The 18,954-nt window shown below is 39.1% G+C and overlaps 1 protein-coding gene across 2 annotated transcripts in view; it reads right to left on the bottom strand.

Moving 5' to 3' along the window:
- Positions 1-2,993: 2,993 nt before the first annotated feature.
- LOC126162438 (guanine nucleotide-binding protein G(o) subunit alpha-like) overlaps positions 2,994-18,954 on the bottom strand; it is an 82,836-nt gene continuing 66,875 nt past the window's right edge. For both annotated transcript variants that reach the window (XM_049918947.1, XM_049918948.1), the window contains one exon: positions 2,994-3,800. In XM_049918947.1, coding sequence (XP_049774904.1) covers positions 3,610-3,800 — 191 coding nt within the window. In that variant the 3' untranslated portion in view covers positions 2,994-3,609. The remainder of the gene's footprint in view (positions 3,801-18,954) is intronic.

Genomic DNA, 18,954 nt, shown 5'->3' with positions numbered 1-18,954 from the left:
GGATCAAACACACAAATACAGCAATAAGGCAGAATATGGTGAACAACTCACCACTGGGCATATGGTGATCACTATTTAATCTGATTTAAAACTGTTAAGTCATAAATGAAATAGTTTCTTACTTAACATGCTGAAAGAAACAGGAATATATGCTAATCTGAAAAATAATCTTATGACCACTCTTGATGAATAATGTGAATTTCAACACTACTTCAATATTTTTAATTACATGTTATAACAGTGTGTGTCATGGTGATATTTTGTCACTTTTCTATCATAAGTCTCCATCCGTATTCTATAAGCTGCTTGTTGGTGATGATGACATCTGCACAGCCCCTGAAATCAACATGCCTGATGGTCACTGGTACACTGAAATCTGATGGAGTACCTGCCATACTGCCCACTCTATTGTTCATGTGCTCACCACATAATGCAGGTAGTTGGACTGTCTATACGGTGAGACAATTGTTGACTTCACCTTGGACATTATATATATTAATTTGTTATCTTTGCAATCTCAGGCATATTACAGCCACCAATTTTAACATGCCAGTTTGATTTTCAGTGTAATTACATTGTGCTCCTTTGCTATGTTCAGAACTTTGCCCTTGTGCAATGTTTTCTATGTAATGTTACTAAAATAATTATTGCATTTGGCACTTTCTGACATTCCATTCTTCTTAGAAAATATATACTTATAAAAGGTTTGTCATTGATCCTTCCATTAGCACCACTAGCACAAGGATCTGTAACTTTCACTGCTATGGAACCATTGCACATCTTGTAAATCAGTTTATTTTACTGTTATGTGTCCTCTGTGTCACTGTTTTTCCAAAGTGGTTAGTCTACTTCTTTCTCATGTTTCAAAATTTCTAAAATACTTTTATTTTTCTTTACCTCTTATTCACGGTGGCCAGACAAGATTTAAAAGCTTTTAAGGGTGTTACAGGGTAGGTTGTGCTGAGAAATTGTTTGGAAAAAATTCAACACAGTGCACCATTTCCAAGTTAATTAGCACTGAAAGAAGCCAACAGGCAGTTGCGTGCACAAATTCGAGTGGTCAGCCAGAGATGGTGTCACTAATCATGTACTTTGTCTGGTTTTCTAAATGGGATAAGAGAATGATACAAAAATTGGACACGGGCTGGTAGTAAGGTTTGATCACAAGCCAAAGGCTGAGCAGTTGCGTGCACTGTTGTGTGCACTATCATCTACACTAAGAGAACAACAGACACTAATTATTTTTGGTGGGTCACTTGAGTCTGTGCACTCAACAGCCTGATCAGCTAACTTCAATGCTAATCAGTTCAGAAATGGCACAAGTGTTGAATGTTTTACTTAATAATTATTTCTCAACCAACACCTTTGTAAGCTGTTCAGACAGTTTCTGACCAGCACGTAGATGGTTGCCATAAAGCCATAACCAGATATCTGTCAAAATAAACTAAAATTTCGCCAGGGCTGTGAATTCTACAGTTTATTTAGAAACAGTTAATCTTGTGAGTTAATGACAAAATAGTGTTTCCAGAAAATTGGGGGGTTCCCAGAGAAAAGAATTTTAACATCTTATCACTGATTATGTCATTAAAGTCAAAATACAAGCTAAGGGTGGATAAGCAATGGGATAGAAATAGGATATGAGCTTTTCAAATGCACTATCTTGGCATTAACTGTAGACAATTTAGGTAAATTAGAGAATTAGAGGAAACTTAAATCTGCATGGTAAGAGGATTTTCTCTCTCTCTTTTTTTCCCAAATAGAGTCCAGTGTCTTGACCACTGAGCCACCTCGCTTGGTGGTTTCCATGGAATTGGGCTCTTCTCTAAAGAGATGTAACTGCTTATTTAGTTCTGGGACTATCAGTTCATGATAATTTGTATCATGTTTTCTGGTATGTTTAATGAGGTTAGAAACCTTATTTAGGCAATCACTGGCAATTAGAAAGTAAATATAAAGTGCTTCTCATCTAGATGAAGCTTCGCACATCAATAAATGGTATTCTCTACACTGGTATCTTCTTTAAACTTTCCTTCTTTTTTGTGTATTACAATTAATAACAGGACAACCTAACCTTAATCATGAGCTGTCAAGATTACAACAGACTGCAGGAGAACATATTGCAACACTATGGGCTGTAACAACAAATCCCCTAACTCTATGCCATCTATGACATTTTCATAGAAAATTTCAAAACACCTCTGATGGGTAAAATGCTTTAAGTAAGGTAAATAACTGTGTCACAACTGGAATACTTGCTCTCAAATTCTGAATTTTGTCATTAATATCAAACATACATAAAAAATCTGGAGAAAAAAACACTGTGTGAACACACTAAAGCATTTTATTTAAAGTGCGTATGAGATTGCCATTCAACCTTATAATATCAATAATAAAAATGACAGTACTGTATAAAAAAGGCCATCCAACAGTCTGGATTGAACACATTATATATCACAGACATTATGTCTCTCCTTTTATTATGGCATATTTTTTTTACTTCATAAAATAAAATATATGATTATTTTCAAACACTCTCTAACAGATAAAGTTTCTATCTTTGAACAACAATATTGTGGCAGCTCATGCTTAGATGACAATGATTCATATAAAATATATATTTTTATTATTTTTTGACAGCATATACCATTCAGCATACTAAAGTACAAAAATGTATATCCATATTTTCAGTCTCTTAAATAATTTTCATTATTTAAATATTAGAATTACATAGCAACTAACTTTCATGTACATTCAAAACAAGTGTTCTTCATCACTTACATTAATGAAACATAAAAAGGACCATGACAAGCTTGATCAGTAACATTTAAGTGTGCCTGGTGGACAATAAAAAGAAGAGTAAAATAATTTAAGTGATATAAAGGTCAGACATCATCTCAGTCATTGCAGTAATGAATCAAGAATTGTAGTAATGAGTCAAGGTTACTATTCTAAAAAATAAAAAACATTATAGATATATTATGTAAGGAGATGCCGTTTCTAAAGGGTTGGTTGTCACACTATTATATAGTCCATTGGAAATGAGAGGAGTATATCTTGTACACAGAGTGCAGGAAATTGACTATGTATGTATTAAAATGTTTCAGAACCGCATTACATCCTAGAATTATGTCGATCTACTCCCCTGTAGTAGGAAACTGGAGATCACAGGGGCACCACAGGGATTTTCTTTTAAGTAAGTAGAATTTTAACAGATTTTTTTAAAAAACTAAGTAGATGTTCTTTCTACAAAAGGTGACACAACGAGAACATGCTCCACAGGGTTAAGAGATGTAGTATGTCTTCACATGTTACCAATATCAAACATGAAACATTCAGTCCAACAGACATATATTTACTTTACATCAAACAGAAATAATTCTTTGTAAAGACTCAAAATAAAAATGACTAAGTACAAATAATTAAACATTTAATTCAGCAGAACAAAATTACTTATGCCAATAGTAATATAATAAATTGCACTAAATGAGAATTTTTGGCACAACAATAAAATACTAGAAACAACAAGACATATGTTCAATTTAAGAGAGACTGAATGGCAAGATATTTGAGATCCGTCAGAATACATTGTGTTCTGAGTTATGCCATCACTTACAAAAGTGTCACATGTCGGAGATTTTCTTTCACAACAGTATCGACAACCACCTGGAAAACCACCTGCACATTTGATGTGTCAGTTGCCGTAGTAAAGTGTGGGTAGATAATCTTAGTTGGGCTGCGATTCTGAATAAGAAACTTATGTTGAATGAAGAGAGCACCACGGTCAACATCATAATCTGGACCTACCAAAGAAAAGTGGTAGGTTATAATTTAGTTAACACTGAGGTTACATTGAAATATACTGCAACAACAAACATTGCCTTGAAAAGGCAGTCAGAATAACATAAATACATTAATATGTAAAATAAAGGAAAGACAACCACATAACTATAGCAGAATGACACTTCGCCCACAGAAACATGACACAGAAAACAGTATTCACTCTAGCTTTCAAGCTGTTGCTTTTTCTCTCGTAAATGGACACACACACACACACACACACACACACACACACACACACACAAACCGTATAGACACCCATATGCACACTCCCACAGTCATGTCAGGTTGCCTGTGTGGTTTGAATGAATGTGTGTGCTTTTGCTACAGAAAGAGCAAGAGCTTGAAAGCTAGTGTGAATACCGTTTTCTGTGGCATATTTCTCTGTGCCATGCATCAGTCAGCTATAGGTGAATGGCTGCCTTTCCATTATTTTACATATTTTTCTATCCAGGAATTTTCTTTATTGTTATAAATATGTTACATGTGCACATATATGCTGTTGTAAATACCAGTAGTTGTTTTTATCTAAAAAGAAAGATTTTTCAGTGGTCTTCACATATAAACACATTCGTGACACATGTGTGAAACCAGCAGTTAAGTAAATGTCATATTTTATCACTAGTATATCAATTACTGCTAGCTATACATGCCATGCAGTACATTGAGGTGACAAAAGTCATGGGATAGCAATATTCACTTTACAGACGATGGCAGTATCATGTACTAATGTACACAACAAGAAGGACAGTGCATTGGTGGAGCAGTCATCTGTACTCAGCAGATTCATGTGGAAAGGTTTCCACAGCAACTATGGTTCCATGGTGGGAACTTAGATTTTGAACGCAGAATGGTAGTTGGAGCTAGATGCATGGAACATTCCATTTTGGGGATCATTATGGAATTCATTATTCTGAGATCCACAGTGTCAAGAGTGTGCCAAGAATACCAAATTTCAGGCATTACCTCTCACCACGGACAACACAGTGGCTGACAGCCTTCACTTAATGACTGAGAGCAGCAGTGTTTGCACAGAGTTGTCAGTGCTAACAGAAAAGCAACACTGCATAAAATAACCAAAGCAATCAATGTGGGATGTAGGATGAGTGTATCCATTAGAAAAGTGTGATGAAATCTGGCATTAATGGGCTATGGCAGCAGACAACCGATGCGAGTGCCTCTGCTAACAGCACAACACTGTTTGCAAAACCTCTCCTGGACTTGTGACCATATCGGTTGGACCCAAGATGACTGCAAAAGTGTGGCCTGGTCACACGAGTCCCGATTTCAGTTGGTAAAGGCTGACGGTAGGCTCTGAGTGCGATGCAGACTCCGTGAAGCCGTGGGCCCAAGTTGTCAACAAGGCACTGTGCAAGCTGCTGGTGGCTCCACAATGATGTGGGCTGTGTTTACATGGAATGGACTGGGACCTCTGATCCAACTGAAATGATCATTGACTGGAAATGGTTATGTTCGGGTACTTTGAGACCATTTGCACTCATTCATGGACTTCATGTTCCCAAACAATGATGGAATTTTTATGGATGGCAATGAGCCATGTCACTGGGCCACAACTGTTCGCAACTGGTTGAAGAACATTCTGGACAGTTCGGGTGCGTGACCTGGCCACCCAGATTGAGAGGCCAGTTTGTGCACAAATTCCTGCACCAGCAACACTTCTGCAATTATGGGCAGCTATAGTGCCAGCATGGTTCAGTATTTCTGCAGGGGACTTTCAATGCCACATTGAGTTACTGTGCTACGCCAGGCAAAAGGAGCTCTGACAAGATATTACAAGGCATCCCACTGTTTTTTTCATCTCAGTGTATATACAGCAGGTTATTATCAAAGATAACAAGAAATATATCCCGAAGATGAATCAAAGAGCTTGTAAGCATACAGATTACTTATGCAAAAGTGTATAACACTGGAAGTGCTGTAACCATATTCATTAATACTGTTTCCAGAACTGACGTCCAATACAAGGGGCGCAACATGGAAATAACCAATTTACATAACAGCATTAACGATGTAGTGATCTCAATGAACGTGGGCTGTGAAAAAGAGTACTTGAGAGAACACTTACACATAAAGCATAAGGATACAGAAATGTTAAACTATATGATAAAGATTGGTGCAGATTAATGTTTCATGTAGTAAGGGGTGGGGGGTTTACAAGATGAGGGAGACATGAGAAGTGAACAATGGAAGGTTTTGGTAGTGTCGTGTCACGGAGAGGGAATGAAAAGACAATGTAGCACAGAATACTAGAATAAGAGGAAAGAATTAGTGGAAGTCAAAATGATGAAAAAGGATTACTGGATTATTGGGGTAGGAGTAAACTAAAGTGAAACATAATGCAAGGAGTAAAATGATCTATACTGGAAAACTAGCAAAAGTTATATAATTATGTCTGGTAGAAACAAAAGCTATGTGATAGAGAGGACAGCATGAAAACTGACTATGGAAGGTTACATTAGCATTTATATGTTGTTGTTGTTGTGGTGGTCCTCAGTCCAGAGACTGGTTTGATGCAGCTCTCCATGCTACTCTATCCTGTGCAAGCTTCTTCATCTCCCAGTACCTACTGCAACCTACATCCTTCTGAATCTGCTTATTGTATTCATCTTTTGGTCCCCTTCTATGATTTTTGCCCTCCACGCTGTCCTCTAATACTAAATTGGTGATCCCTTGATGCCTCAGAACATGTCCTACCAACCGATCCCTTCTTCCCCAAAACTCCTACTCTCCCCAATTCTGTTTAGTACCTCCTCATTAGTTATGTGATCTACCCATCTAATCTTCAGCATTCTTTTGTTGCACCACATTTTGGGAGCTTCTATTCTCTTCTCGTCCAAACTATTTATCATCCATGTTTCACTTCCATACATGGCTACACTCCATACAAATACTTTCAGAAACGACTTCCTGACACTCAAATCTATACTCGATGTGAACAAATTTCTTTTCTTCAGAAGCACTTTCCTTGCCATTGCCAGTCTACATTTTATATCCTCTCTACTTCGACCATCAGCAGTTATTTTGCTCCCCAAATAGCAAAACTCATCTACTACTTTAAGTGTCTCATTTCCTAATCTAATTCCCTCAGCATCACCCGACTTAATTCAATTACATTCCATTATCCTCATCTTGCTTTTGTTCATATATGCTCCTTTTAAGACACACTCCATTTCATTGAACTGCCCTCCCAGGTCCTTTGCTGTCTATGACAGAATTACTATGTCATCAGTGAACCTCAAAGTTTTTATTTCTTCTCCATGGATTTTTAATTCCAACTCCAAATTTTTCTTTTGTTTCCTTTACTGCTTGCTCAAACAACATTGCAGATAGGCTACAACCCTGTCTCACTCCCTTCCCAACTACTGCTTCCCTTTCATGCCCCTCGACTCTTATAACTGCCATCTGGTTTCTGTACAAATTGTAAATAGCCTTTCGCTCCCTTTATTTTACCCCTGCCACCTTCAGAATTTGAAAGAGAGTATTCCAGTCAACATTGTCAAAAGTTTTCTCTAAGTCTACAAATGGAAATAGGAGTGTCAAATGACACAAAAACTAAAAACAGAATAATAAAAACAATCAGCAAATGAACCACAGCTCGTGGCAAGGAATTATTTAACAATCAAATGATAAAGACGCAAGTACAGGTTTGAAAACAAACGGACATGTTCGAAACTACTCAGCATTAAGGAATATGTATGCAACTGTGAAAGGAAACTAAATTAATAATATTGCTGCTGGTCCTTCCAATGTCAATATAGTGATGGAATTCCACAAACCGTCATTTCAGCTTGTTGAGGTTCTGCCTGAATGTGGTTTGCTGTCCACTGATGCACTGGTGTCTGTGAAGTGGTCATACAACTCCTTTATCCTCTCATGGAGTGTCTCTGAAAGCCTTTGAATCTTGCAGATGGTTTCCACTTGAGTACTGCCAAGCCACTGGTAAAATTTGATGCAGTGTCACTGCTCAATTTGTTCTGTCATTTTACAGGTATCTGACAAGTGCTCACTGCGCACTTCCCCAACTGGTTGGGAATGATGGTTTCTACATCTCTATTTACATCAACACTCTGCAAGCCGTTTGATGATGTGGGGTGGGGGGTGTTTCTGGTATCAATAGCTAAATGAATACCCATTCCCTATTCCATTTGAGAATTGCATGTGGGGACAATGATTGTCAGTAAGACTCAGTATCAGCTCTATTCTCTCAAATTGTCTCATTATGGTAGTTTCAAGAGATGTATGTGGGAGGAAGTACTTTCTCTAATTTCAATAGTAAATCTCTCCATGATGCACAACATCTCCACTTTACCATCTGCCACTGGAGTTCGTTGAGCCCTCTGTAATGCTCTCACACAGACTAAATGATCCAATAATGAAATGTGGCCCTCTTCACTAGATCTCCTCTCTCTCTTCTAACACTCTTACTCGGTAAGGTCCCAGATCGATGAACAATACTCAAGAATCGGTCGAACAAGTGCCTCATAACCACTTCCTTACTGAATGAATTACATTTCCTTAAGATTCCTCCTATGACTCTCAGTATAGCATCTGTCTTTCCTACTATTTATTTTATGTGGACATTTCACTTGAGCCTGCTCCTGACGGATACACCTAGATAGTTTACGGTAGTCACTGTTTCCATCAATGTCATCAAGAGTGTCGTTGTACAGTAGAGGATTTGTTTTCATATGTGTGCACAATGTGTTACATTTATTTATGTTTAGGATCTATGACCAGTCTCTGCACCATTCATCAATCCTCTTGTGACATTACAAGCATCTGGTTTGACTGCCGCAGGATGGACTGAATCTGACATGTCAGCTGGGGACTAGTGTGAATGTCTGTTAGGACAGCCAGCTGTCAGACAGCAGTGTGACAGGCAAGCTGAGTGGAAATAATGGTGGCTAGCAAACTGCAAGGCCCAGTAATCATCGGGGTTTTCCCAGGCAGGAAAAGGGGTGTTTCCCAGCGACGTGGTCAAAGGATTAGCTAATATGGAGGGACCTGTGACTTGAAATGTCATCACTGATATGATGTTAATGAAAATACATTAAAACTCAATACAAGCATGTTAAAGAAAAGCCAAAGATAGTTTTGGAACCACAGCACTGAGATGAGCGCAATGACCATAAATCCATGTCTGAAGCTTTAATAGTTAAAATTTATTGATGTTATTATCATTATTGTTTGTAATAAATTGTAACAACTGAATCCATCATAGAAGTCACACTCGTGATACACCAGATGAAAGAGGATAATGCCTGCAGTATAATGAACAGATTATTTTCTAATTAAATAACTATAAAAATGTTATAAACAAATTAATTTATTCATGTAAATAGTGCCATAACTATGACCTCCTCCACAGAGACACAAATGAACTCATCAACATGAGTTTCTTTAGTTAATATTTCAACAACTTTCAACGTGAATCAAAGTACAGTTGTTATTTGTAACAGAGGTCAAGTTAGTGTTCTGACTAGAGTGCCAAACATGATGATTTATGCATTTGGGATTTGTTTAAAATCGCTACAATAATTATAAATGAATCTTTTAAGAGACAGGAAAATGACTGCAAAGACTGTGAGACCTGAGTTTCTCCTGGCATATACAACTTTCAAATAACTTCCGGGAATTCAGCCAGGTAACACTTTCAGCGACTGCCGTTATTTCGGCGGGAGAACACCCTGCCATTTTCAAGGCAAACTGCAACGCTGCTGTTCTCCCGCCAAAATATCAGCGTTCACTGAAAGTGTTACCTGGCTGAATCCCCGGAAGTTATTTGAAAGACTGCAAAGATTTTCATACACTATGTCATCAAAAGTATCCTGATACCTGGCTGAAAATGACTTACAAGTTTGTGGTGCCCTCTATTGGTAATGTTGGAATTCAATATGGTGTTGCCCACCCTTAGCCTTGACGACAGCTACCACTCTCGTAGGCATACATTCAATCAGGTGCTGGAAGGCTTCTTGGGGAATGGCAGCCCATCCTTCATGGAGTGCTGCACTGAGGAAAGGTATCGATGTCGTTCAATGAGGCCTGGCATGAAGTCAGCATTCCAAAACATCCCAAAGGTCTTCTATAGGATTCAGGTCACGACTCTGTGTAGGCCAGTCCATTACAGGGATGTTATTGTCGTGTAATCACTCTGCCTCAGGCCGTGCATTATGAACAGATGCTCGATCATGTTGAAAGATGCAATCGCCATCCCCAAATTGCTCTTCAAGAATGGGAAGCAAGAAGGTGCTCAAAACATCGATGTAGGCCTGTGCTGTGATAGCGCCACGCAAAACAACAAGGGATGAAAGCCCCCTCCATGAAGAACACGACCACACCATAACACCACTGTTTCCGAATTTTGCTATTGGCACTAAACACACTGGCAGATGATGTTCACTGGGCATCTGCCATACCCATACCCTGCCATCGGATCGCCACGTGTGTACCGTGATTTGTCACTCCACACAATGTTTTTCTACTGTTCAATCATCCAATGTTTATACTTCTTACACCAAGCGAGGCATTGTTTGGCATGTACCGGTCTGATGTGTGGCTTATGAGCAGCCGCTCGACGGATTCCAAGTTTTCTCACCTCCCACCTAACTGTCATAGTACTTGCAGTGGATCCTGATGCAGTTTACAATTCCTGTGTGATGGTCTAGATAGATGTCTGCCTATTACACATTAGGCACAGGCCTACGTTGATGTTTTAAGCTACTTCTTGCTTCCCATTCTTGAAGAGCAATTTGGGGATGGCGATTGCATCTTTCAACACGATCGCGCACCTGTTCATAATGCACGGCCTGTGGTGGAGTGGTTACACGATAAGACTCAGACAAGGTCAGTCTGTACGCTTTTGTGCTATGCATGTTCCTTCACATTTCCACTTCACTACCACATCGGAAACGGTGGACCTAGGGATGTTTAGCGGTGTGGAAATCTCGTGTACAGACGTATGACACAAGTGACATCCAATCACCTGACCACGTTTGAAGTTCGTGAGTTCCATGGAGTGCCCCATTCTGCTCTGTCCCAATGTCTAATGACTACTGAGGTTGCTGATATGGAGTACCTGGCAGTAGGTGACAGCAAATATTGATATTTCAGATTGGTTGTCCCAATACCCAAGCTGTAGTAGTGAGCAGTTAGTATGGGGGCTCACGAGTTTGCTTATAGTGCAGCAGTGGTAAGAGCAGCACCAGCAATGCACTTGTTGTTGTTGTTGTTGTTATTGTTGTGGTCTTCAGTCCTGAGACTGGTTTGATGCAGCTCTCCATGCTACTCTATCCTGTGCAAGCTTCTTCATCTCCCAGTACCTACTGCAACCTACATCCTTCTGAATTTGCTTAGTGTATTCATCTCTTGGTCTCCCTCTACGATTTTTACCCTCCGCACTGCCCTCCAATACTAAATTGGTGATCCCTTGATGCCTCAGAACATGTCCTACCAACCGATCCCTCCTTCTGGTCAAGTTGTGCCACAAACTTCTCTTCTCCCCAATCCTATTCAATACTTCCTCATTAGTTATGTGATCTACCCATCTAATCTTCAGCATTCTTCTGTAGCACCACATTTCGAAAGCTTCTATTCTCTTCTTGTCCAAACTATTTATCGTCCATGTTTCACTTCCATACATGGCTACACTCCATACAAATACTTTCAGAAATGACTTCCTGACACTTAAATCTATACTCGATGTTAACAAATTTCTCTTCTTCAGAAACGCTTTCCTTGCCATTGCCAGTCTACATTTTATATCCTCTCTACTTTGACCATCATCAGTTATTTTGCTCCCCAAATAGCAAAACTCCTTTACTACTTTAAGTGTCTCATTTCCTAATCTAATTCCCTCAGCATCACCCGACTTAATCCGACTACATTCCATTATCCTCGTTTTGCTTTTGTTGATGTTCATCTTATATCCTCCCTTCAAGACACCATCCATTCCGTTCAACTGCTCTTCCAAGTCCTTTGCTGTCTCTGACAGAATTACAATATCATCGGCGAACCTCAAAGTTTTTACTTCTTCTCCATGGATTTTAATACCTACTCCGAACTTTTCTTTTGTTTCCTTTACTGCTTGCTCAATATACAGATTGAATAACATCGGTGAGAGGCTACAACCCTGTCTTACTCTCTTCCCAACCACTGCTTCCCTTTCATGTCCCTCGACTCTTATAACTGCCATCTGGTTTCTGTACAAATTGTAAATAGCCTTTCGCTCCCTGTATTTTACCCCTGCCACCTTTAGAATTTGAAAGAGAGTATTCCAGTCAACATTGTCAAAAGCTTTCTCTAAGTCTACAAATGCTATAAATGTAGGTTTGCCTATCCTTATTCTTTCTTCTAAGATAAGTCGTAAGGTCAGTATTGCCTCACGCGTTCCAGTATTTCTACGGAATCCAAACTGATCTTCCCCAAGGTCGGCTTCTACTAGTTTTTCCATTCGTCTGTAAAGAATTCGTGTTAGTATTTTGCAGCTGTGACTTATTAAACTGATTGTTTGGTAATTTTCACATCTGTCAACACCTGCTTTCTTTGGGATTGGAATTACTATATTCTTCTTGAAGTCTGAGGGTATTTCGCCTGTCTCATACATCTTGCTCACCAGATGGTAGAGATTTGTCAGGACTGGCTCTCCCAAGGCCGTCAATAGTTCCAATGGAATGTTGTCTACTCCGGGGGCCTTGTTTCGACTCAGGTCTTTCAGTGCTCTGTCAAACTCTTCACACAGTATCGTATCTCCCATTTCATCTTCATCTACATCCTCTTCCATTTCCATAATATTGTCCTCAAGTACATCGCCCTTGTATAGTCTCTCTATATACTCCTTCTACCTTTCTGCTTTCCCTTCTTTGCTTAGAACTGGTTTTCCATCTGAGCTCTTGATGTTCATACAAGTGGTTCTCTTATCTCCAAAGGTCTCTTTAATTTTCCTGTAGGCAGTATCTATCTTACCCCTCGTGAGATAAGCGTCTACATCCTTACATTTGTCCTCTAGCCATCCCTGCTTAGCCATTTTGCACTTCCTGTCGATCTCATTTTTGAGATGTTTGTATTCCTTTTTGCCTGCTTCATTTACTGCATTTTTATATTTTCTCCTTTCATCAATTAAATTCAATATTTCTTCTGTTACCCAAGGATTTCTACTAGCCCTCGTCTTTTTACCTACTTGATCCTCTGCTGCCTTCACTACTTCATCCCTCAAAGCTACCCATTCTTCTTCTACTGTATATCTTTCCCCCATTCCTGTCAATTGTTCCCTTATGCTCTCCCTGAAACTCTGTACAACCTCTGGTTCTTTCAGTTTATCCAGGTCCCATCTCTTTAAATTCCCACCTTTTTGCAGTTTCTTCAGTTTTAATCTACACAATAGATTGTGGTCAGAGTCCACATCTGCCCCTGGAAATGTCTTACAATTTAAAACCTGGTTCCTAAATCTCTGTCTTACCATTATATAATCTATCTGATACCTTTTAGTATCTCCAGGGTTCTTCCATGTATACAACCTTCTTTCATGATTCTTAAACCAAGTGTTAGCTATGATTAAGTTGTGCTCTGCGCAAAATTCTACCAGGCGGCATCCTCTTTCATTTCTTAGCCCCAATCCATATTCACCTACTACGTTCCCTTCTCTCCCTTTTCCTACACTCGAATTCCAGTCACCCATGACTATTAAATTTTTGTCACCCTTCACTATCTGAATAATTTCTTTTATTTCATCATACATTTCTTCAATTTCTTCGTCATCTGCAGAGCTAGTTGGCATATAAACTTGTACTACTGTAGTAGGTGTGGGCTACGTATCTATCTTGGCCACAATAATGCGTTCACTATGCTGTTTGTAGTAGCTTACCCACATTCCTATTTTCCTATTCATTATTAAACCTACTCCTGCATTACCCATATTTGATTTTGTGTTTATAACCCTGTAGTCACCTGACCAGAAGTCTAGTTCCTCCTGCCACCGAACTTCACTAATTCTCACTGTATCTAACTTTAACCTATCCATTTCCCTTTTTAAATTTTCTAACCTACCTGCTCGATTAAGTGATCTGACATTCCACGCTCCGATCCGTAGAACGCCAGTTTTCTTTCTCCTGATAACGACATCCTCTTGAGTAGTCCCCGCCCGGAGATTCGAATGGGGGACTATTTTACCTCCGGAATATTTTACCCAAGAGGACGCCATCATCATTTAATCATACAGTAAATCTGCATGCCCTCGGGAAAAATTACGGCCGTAGTTTCCCCTTGCTTTCAGCCGTTCGCAGTACCAGCACAGCAAGGCCGTTTTGGTTATTGTTACAAGGCCAGATCAGTCAATCATCCAGACTGTTGCCCTTGCAACTACTGAAAAGGCTGCTGCCCCTCTTCAGGAACCACACGTTTGTCTGGCCTCTCAACAGATACCCCTCCGTTGTGGTTGCACCTACGGTACGGCTATCTGTATCGCTGAGGCACGCAAGCCTCCCCACCAATGGCAAGGTCCATGGTTCATGGGGGGGCAATGCACTTAGTGCAAATGATAAGCGTAATGATGCATGCTAGTAACAGCAGCTGCAGACAACAGTGACACAGTATGTCGCCGTTATAGCAGTCCACATGGGAAAAGTCACCAAGCACCAGAGGCAAAGTCTACATGGTCCCACACGCAAGGGACATTGCATCATCAGCAAGCAGCAGAAGCGATGTCACATGCAGGCAGCACTGCATCCGCACTGAGTTGGAGAGGCAGTGTCTTCGCACAGCATCACATGCAGGTGACACTGCATCAGCCCCAAGCAGCAGAGGCAGCAACTTGATGCATCGGCATTGATGAAATGCAGAGCAGCAGAGGCTGCATATGTCGGCAGGGAAAGGCAAGTTAAGTACAGTCAGTGGCTGCATTAGCCTCTCATGACTGATGAAATTAATAATTTACAAGTGATTGTGGGTCAGAGGGTGTAGGGAGTGATATTAGTAGTGACAGCATAGCACGGAGAAGGGAAGAAATAGGTTGGGTGCTACGAAGTGATCTGAATGTGTATTTTGAAACACTGAGTAAGAAATTAGAAAAGACAGATTTACAAATGGGGAGTACAAAACCTGAGATAGTTGGAGATAAAGATTCAAAAATGGAGAATAAAATTGGGAGTATAAAAACTGAAATGGTCGGAAACATTGATTGAAAATTGGAAGAAATGGTATCGAAGCTTGCTAATAACGTAAGTGCAGTGAGTGGAAAGTTTGATCATCAGCCAGATAGTAAATTCGCTAAGATTACAAATAAAGTTGAAAAGAGGTAAAAAAAGAGATTGTTACCCAAAGTGGAAACTGCGAAAGATCATCCTGGAAAAGAATTGAGGCAAAGAAAAGAAATGTATCTATTACAAAATACAAACAAATGCAGAGTTTAAATCAGTGAATGTAGGCATTGCTGATTGTTATAAATGTATAGGTGAAAAGCTGCAAGGGAAAATTAGCAAATGAGAGAAACAGAAAAATGAATGGAAAGAATCAATAAGCAATGTACTGATGAGGCATCCCAAGGGGGCAAGGATTGTGCACAAAACCATTCAGTGGAGAGGGTAAATACAATGCAGTGGACTTCTTGGCTGCGTGTAAAGATAATTTTCTTGCTGGCATGAGTGAGATGGCTCAAATTAAATTTGTAGAGGTAATTAAAAGGGGAAGATCAGACATGGGATAAACAGCATGCAGAGCAATTTGTTGATTTGAAGACTTTTTAAATGATTTTCTTAAACAAAATACTGGGCGCAAGCTAAACCAGTAAGTTTACAAAATGAATTTTTGAATGGGCCAGGATATAATAGTCATATAGACCAAGAGGGAATTTTATGCAAGAGAATTAAGTAAATTAATACATTTCAATAGGCCATTAGGGATGCTTACAGAAATCTCTACACTAAAGAGAATTCCAGAATCACTGCAGTGGGAACTCATCCACAGCTCTATTGATTCTGTAGAAGAATTTCTTGATTTAATAGAAAACATGGGTAGTGCTCTGTGTTATACACCAAAATTGGTTCAGCAGAGGGGTAGTAGCAGAAATCATAACAGAGATAATTACAATAATAAATTCAATGGCAATCATAGGAACCGGGGGGGGGGGGGGGGGTGATAGCGGTGGACATAATAACTACAGTAGGAATTGGAGAGGTAGACAGAAGGGAGATAATGGCAATTACAATGAAAGAAGGGAGAATTTTGAACAGAGGATAGAGGAAGTAAGGCAAAGGCCAAGACATGAGAGTGTACGAGGAGCAAGGTTTCAGGGCAGACTGTTGGAAAATTAATGGGAGACTCACTCAAGCTCCACAGGGGGCCTAATGGATATGCACAGAATAGGACCACACAAAATTGCAACAGGGAAGAGAATTGTAGTGAGAAACAAAGAAAAGACACTGCTATGTGCAACATGGACGCAATAATAGGTAATAAAAAAATGTGTGAAGGGTTTAATAACTACAGTAATTGGAACAGGAGGAACAATATTAATAATACATGCAACATGAATAAATGTAAAAATCATGATTCTAGTTATTATGTTGGGGAATTGTTTGCCAGAAATAAAATGGCTGAACTGGAAGATAAGAAAGTAGAGTGGGTTTAGCTTCAATGAAGATTACAGAGAACTTTGAAACAGAGGCAGACACTTTGCCAGAAGTAGAAACAGGTGTTGATGTGGAAACAAGGGACAAAGCAAATAATAATGAAATTACTTGTAATTAAGTTATGTATATGGACATCGAAATTGATAATAGGGAAATTCTTCAGATATTAATGTATATGAGCCTGCTCAAAGTGGAGCATGTGCTGTCAGTGAAAATACTGATATTGCGTCTGTACCACTGGATGCACATTCTAAACCAGTAGGTAGTGATGTATATGAAAATGCTGTGACTGTACCGGTGGGTGCACCTCGTAACGTCATGTGTGGTAATTATGAATCACGGAGTGAAGTTGAGGTTGACTGCTGTAAAGAAAATGCTGTTGAGTTTTGTCGTGACAAAGAAGTTGAGACACATGTTTTATCGAAGAAAGTCAGATGATTCTGAATAAGAACATAAGTAATGACTGGATGGGAAACGAGGTAGCTGAGTATGTTGTTAATGATAGGGTATCTTATGGTAAGATCTATAAAATGTTAATTCCTAAGGAATGGGATAATTTAAAATTTAAAGTGGAGAGGAAAACTGGAGAATTGAGGGGTGAAAAGGATATAAGGATAGTGATTAAGGATTTGTTTACGGAAAATGCAAATATAGAGTATGAGGATATGTATGAGTGTTCACATAATTGATAGAGAGAGCATGGAAGACACTGAAGGATATGTGTCGGAAGAGACTGAATCAAAGACGGCAATTATTGAATACTTTCAACCAATTATTGAAGCTAAAGTGGGAAATGTAGAAAGTATTGCATTATTAGATTCTCAGTCTAGTATGTCAGCTGTATCTGATCATTCTGGTAACATATAAGAAGAAGGGATTTGGTTGAAGCTGACCATAACTAGAGTTACAATGACCGAAACTGGGGGATGTAGCAAGCCAATAAAGGTGGAGATTTTATTAATTTTAAGATTGAGACTCAGTATTTCGATATAGATTGCTTCGTGGTGCCTGGCCTCACTATGAACATTATTCTGGGGATGAATTTTCTTTGCGTGTATGGTTGCAGTATTACTGTAACAGACAGAGTACTGGAATTTAATGATGGACGTAGCAGAAAAAGAGTTAAATTTAAAAATGAATTGACAGGAGGCAAAGCGATAGCTCACCTAAAAAGGGAGACTGGGTATAGTGGGGAGGCGTGTTCTCTAGAGTAAATAAATGATAAAATAAGCAAGATCAAACATTTGTCAAGGTAACTGTTGAGTAAATGTAAAGATCTGTTTTCATGTATAGCTAGGGAAGTAGTTGATTCTAAATATCATTTAAAGGTAATGCCCCATTAAATTAGGGTTAAACCTTTCACAATTGCTGTGGCAGATAAGGAAGCAGTAAAGGCCAGAATAAAGAAAATGCTAGATTGGAGGGTTATTGAGTTGGACAAGGGTCAGTATAGTAATCCAATTGTTATAGTCAAAAAGAAAGATGGTTCTGTTAGCATTGTATTAGATGCAAGGAGACTGAACAAAATAATTGTAAAAAGAATGACCAACCAGAAAATATGAGTGAACTTTTGCAAAACTTTAACAATATACAGCTCATGTCTAGTGCAGATTTAACTTATGATTTCTGGCAGGTGAGGTTAGCAAAAGACAGTAGGAAGTATACTGCTTTCTTATTTGAAGTGGTTCAATCTGGATTACGTATATTAGTGGCTGTGGCTATGTTTGTTAGGGTACTGAATCATGTTCTTGGAAGTGAGTTGTGGAGAAAACTTACTGTGTATGTTGATCACACATTGATAACTAGCAGCCCATGGCAGGAACATTGCCAAATATTGGAGGAGGTGTTTAAAGATATACATAAAGGAGGGATGACTCTTAAACTGAATAAATGCAAATTTGTGGAGGCAGAATTGTTGTTCTTAGGTCATCTGTTAACTTCTGAGGGTACAGTACCTAACAAGGAGAAGATAAAGATTATTGCTGAGTGAAAGAGACCAACAAATAGTAATAAACTGAAGTCATTTATTGGGCTATGTACATTTCATGGGAAATTCATCAGTGATTACAGTATGAATTCACCAAATCTATGTAGGTTTCTAAAAAAAGAGTGTTATCTGGAGTTAGTCTGCTGGGTGTGATGAGGAATTCGAAGTTATCAAGAGCATCTTAGTTAACAGACACGTCATTGCCTTTCTGCATTACATCTGACAGTTCAGAATTGGTGTAGGATCAGTTCTGTTCCAGGAGAAAATGACAGATGGAAAGCTACAGAAAAGAACTATAGCATTTGCAAGCCAGGTGCTATCTAAGCATGAACTAATGTATGGGATATCAGAAAAGAAGTTACTGGGTACAGTTTTGGCGTCCAAAAATTTAGGACTTATCTGGAAGACAGGGTAGTTGTTGTCTTTACTGACCATAAAGCTTTGAGCTACCCACAAGAATGTAAACTGTTGAACAATCAGTTAACGAGA

Source organism: Schistocerca cancellata, chromosome 2 (assembly GCF_023864275.1).
Source record: "Schistocerca cancellata isolate TAMUIC-IGC-003103 chromosome 2, iqSchCanc2.1, whole genome shotgun sequence".
Lineage (NCBI taxonomy): Eukaryota > Metazoa > Arthropoda > Insecta > Orthoptera > Acrididae > Schistocerca > Schistocerca cancellata.
This window is presented reverse-complemented; position numbering and strand designations above follow the sequence as displayed.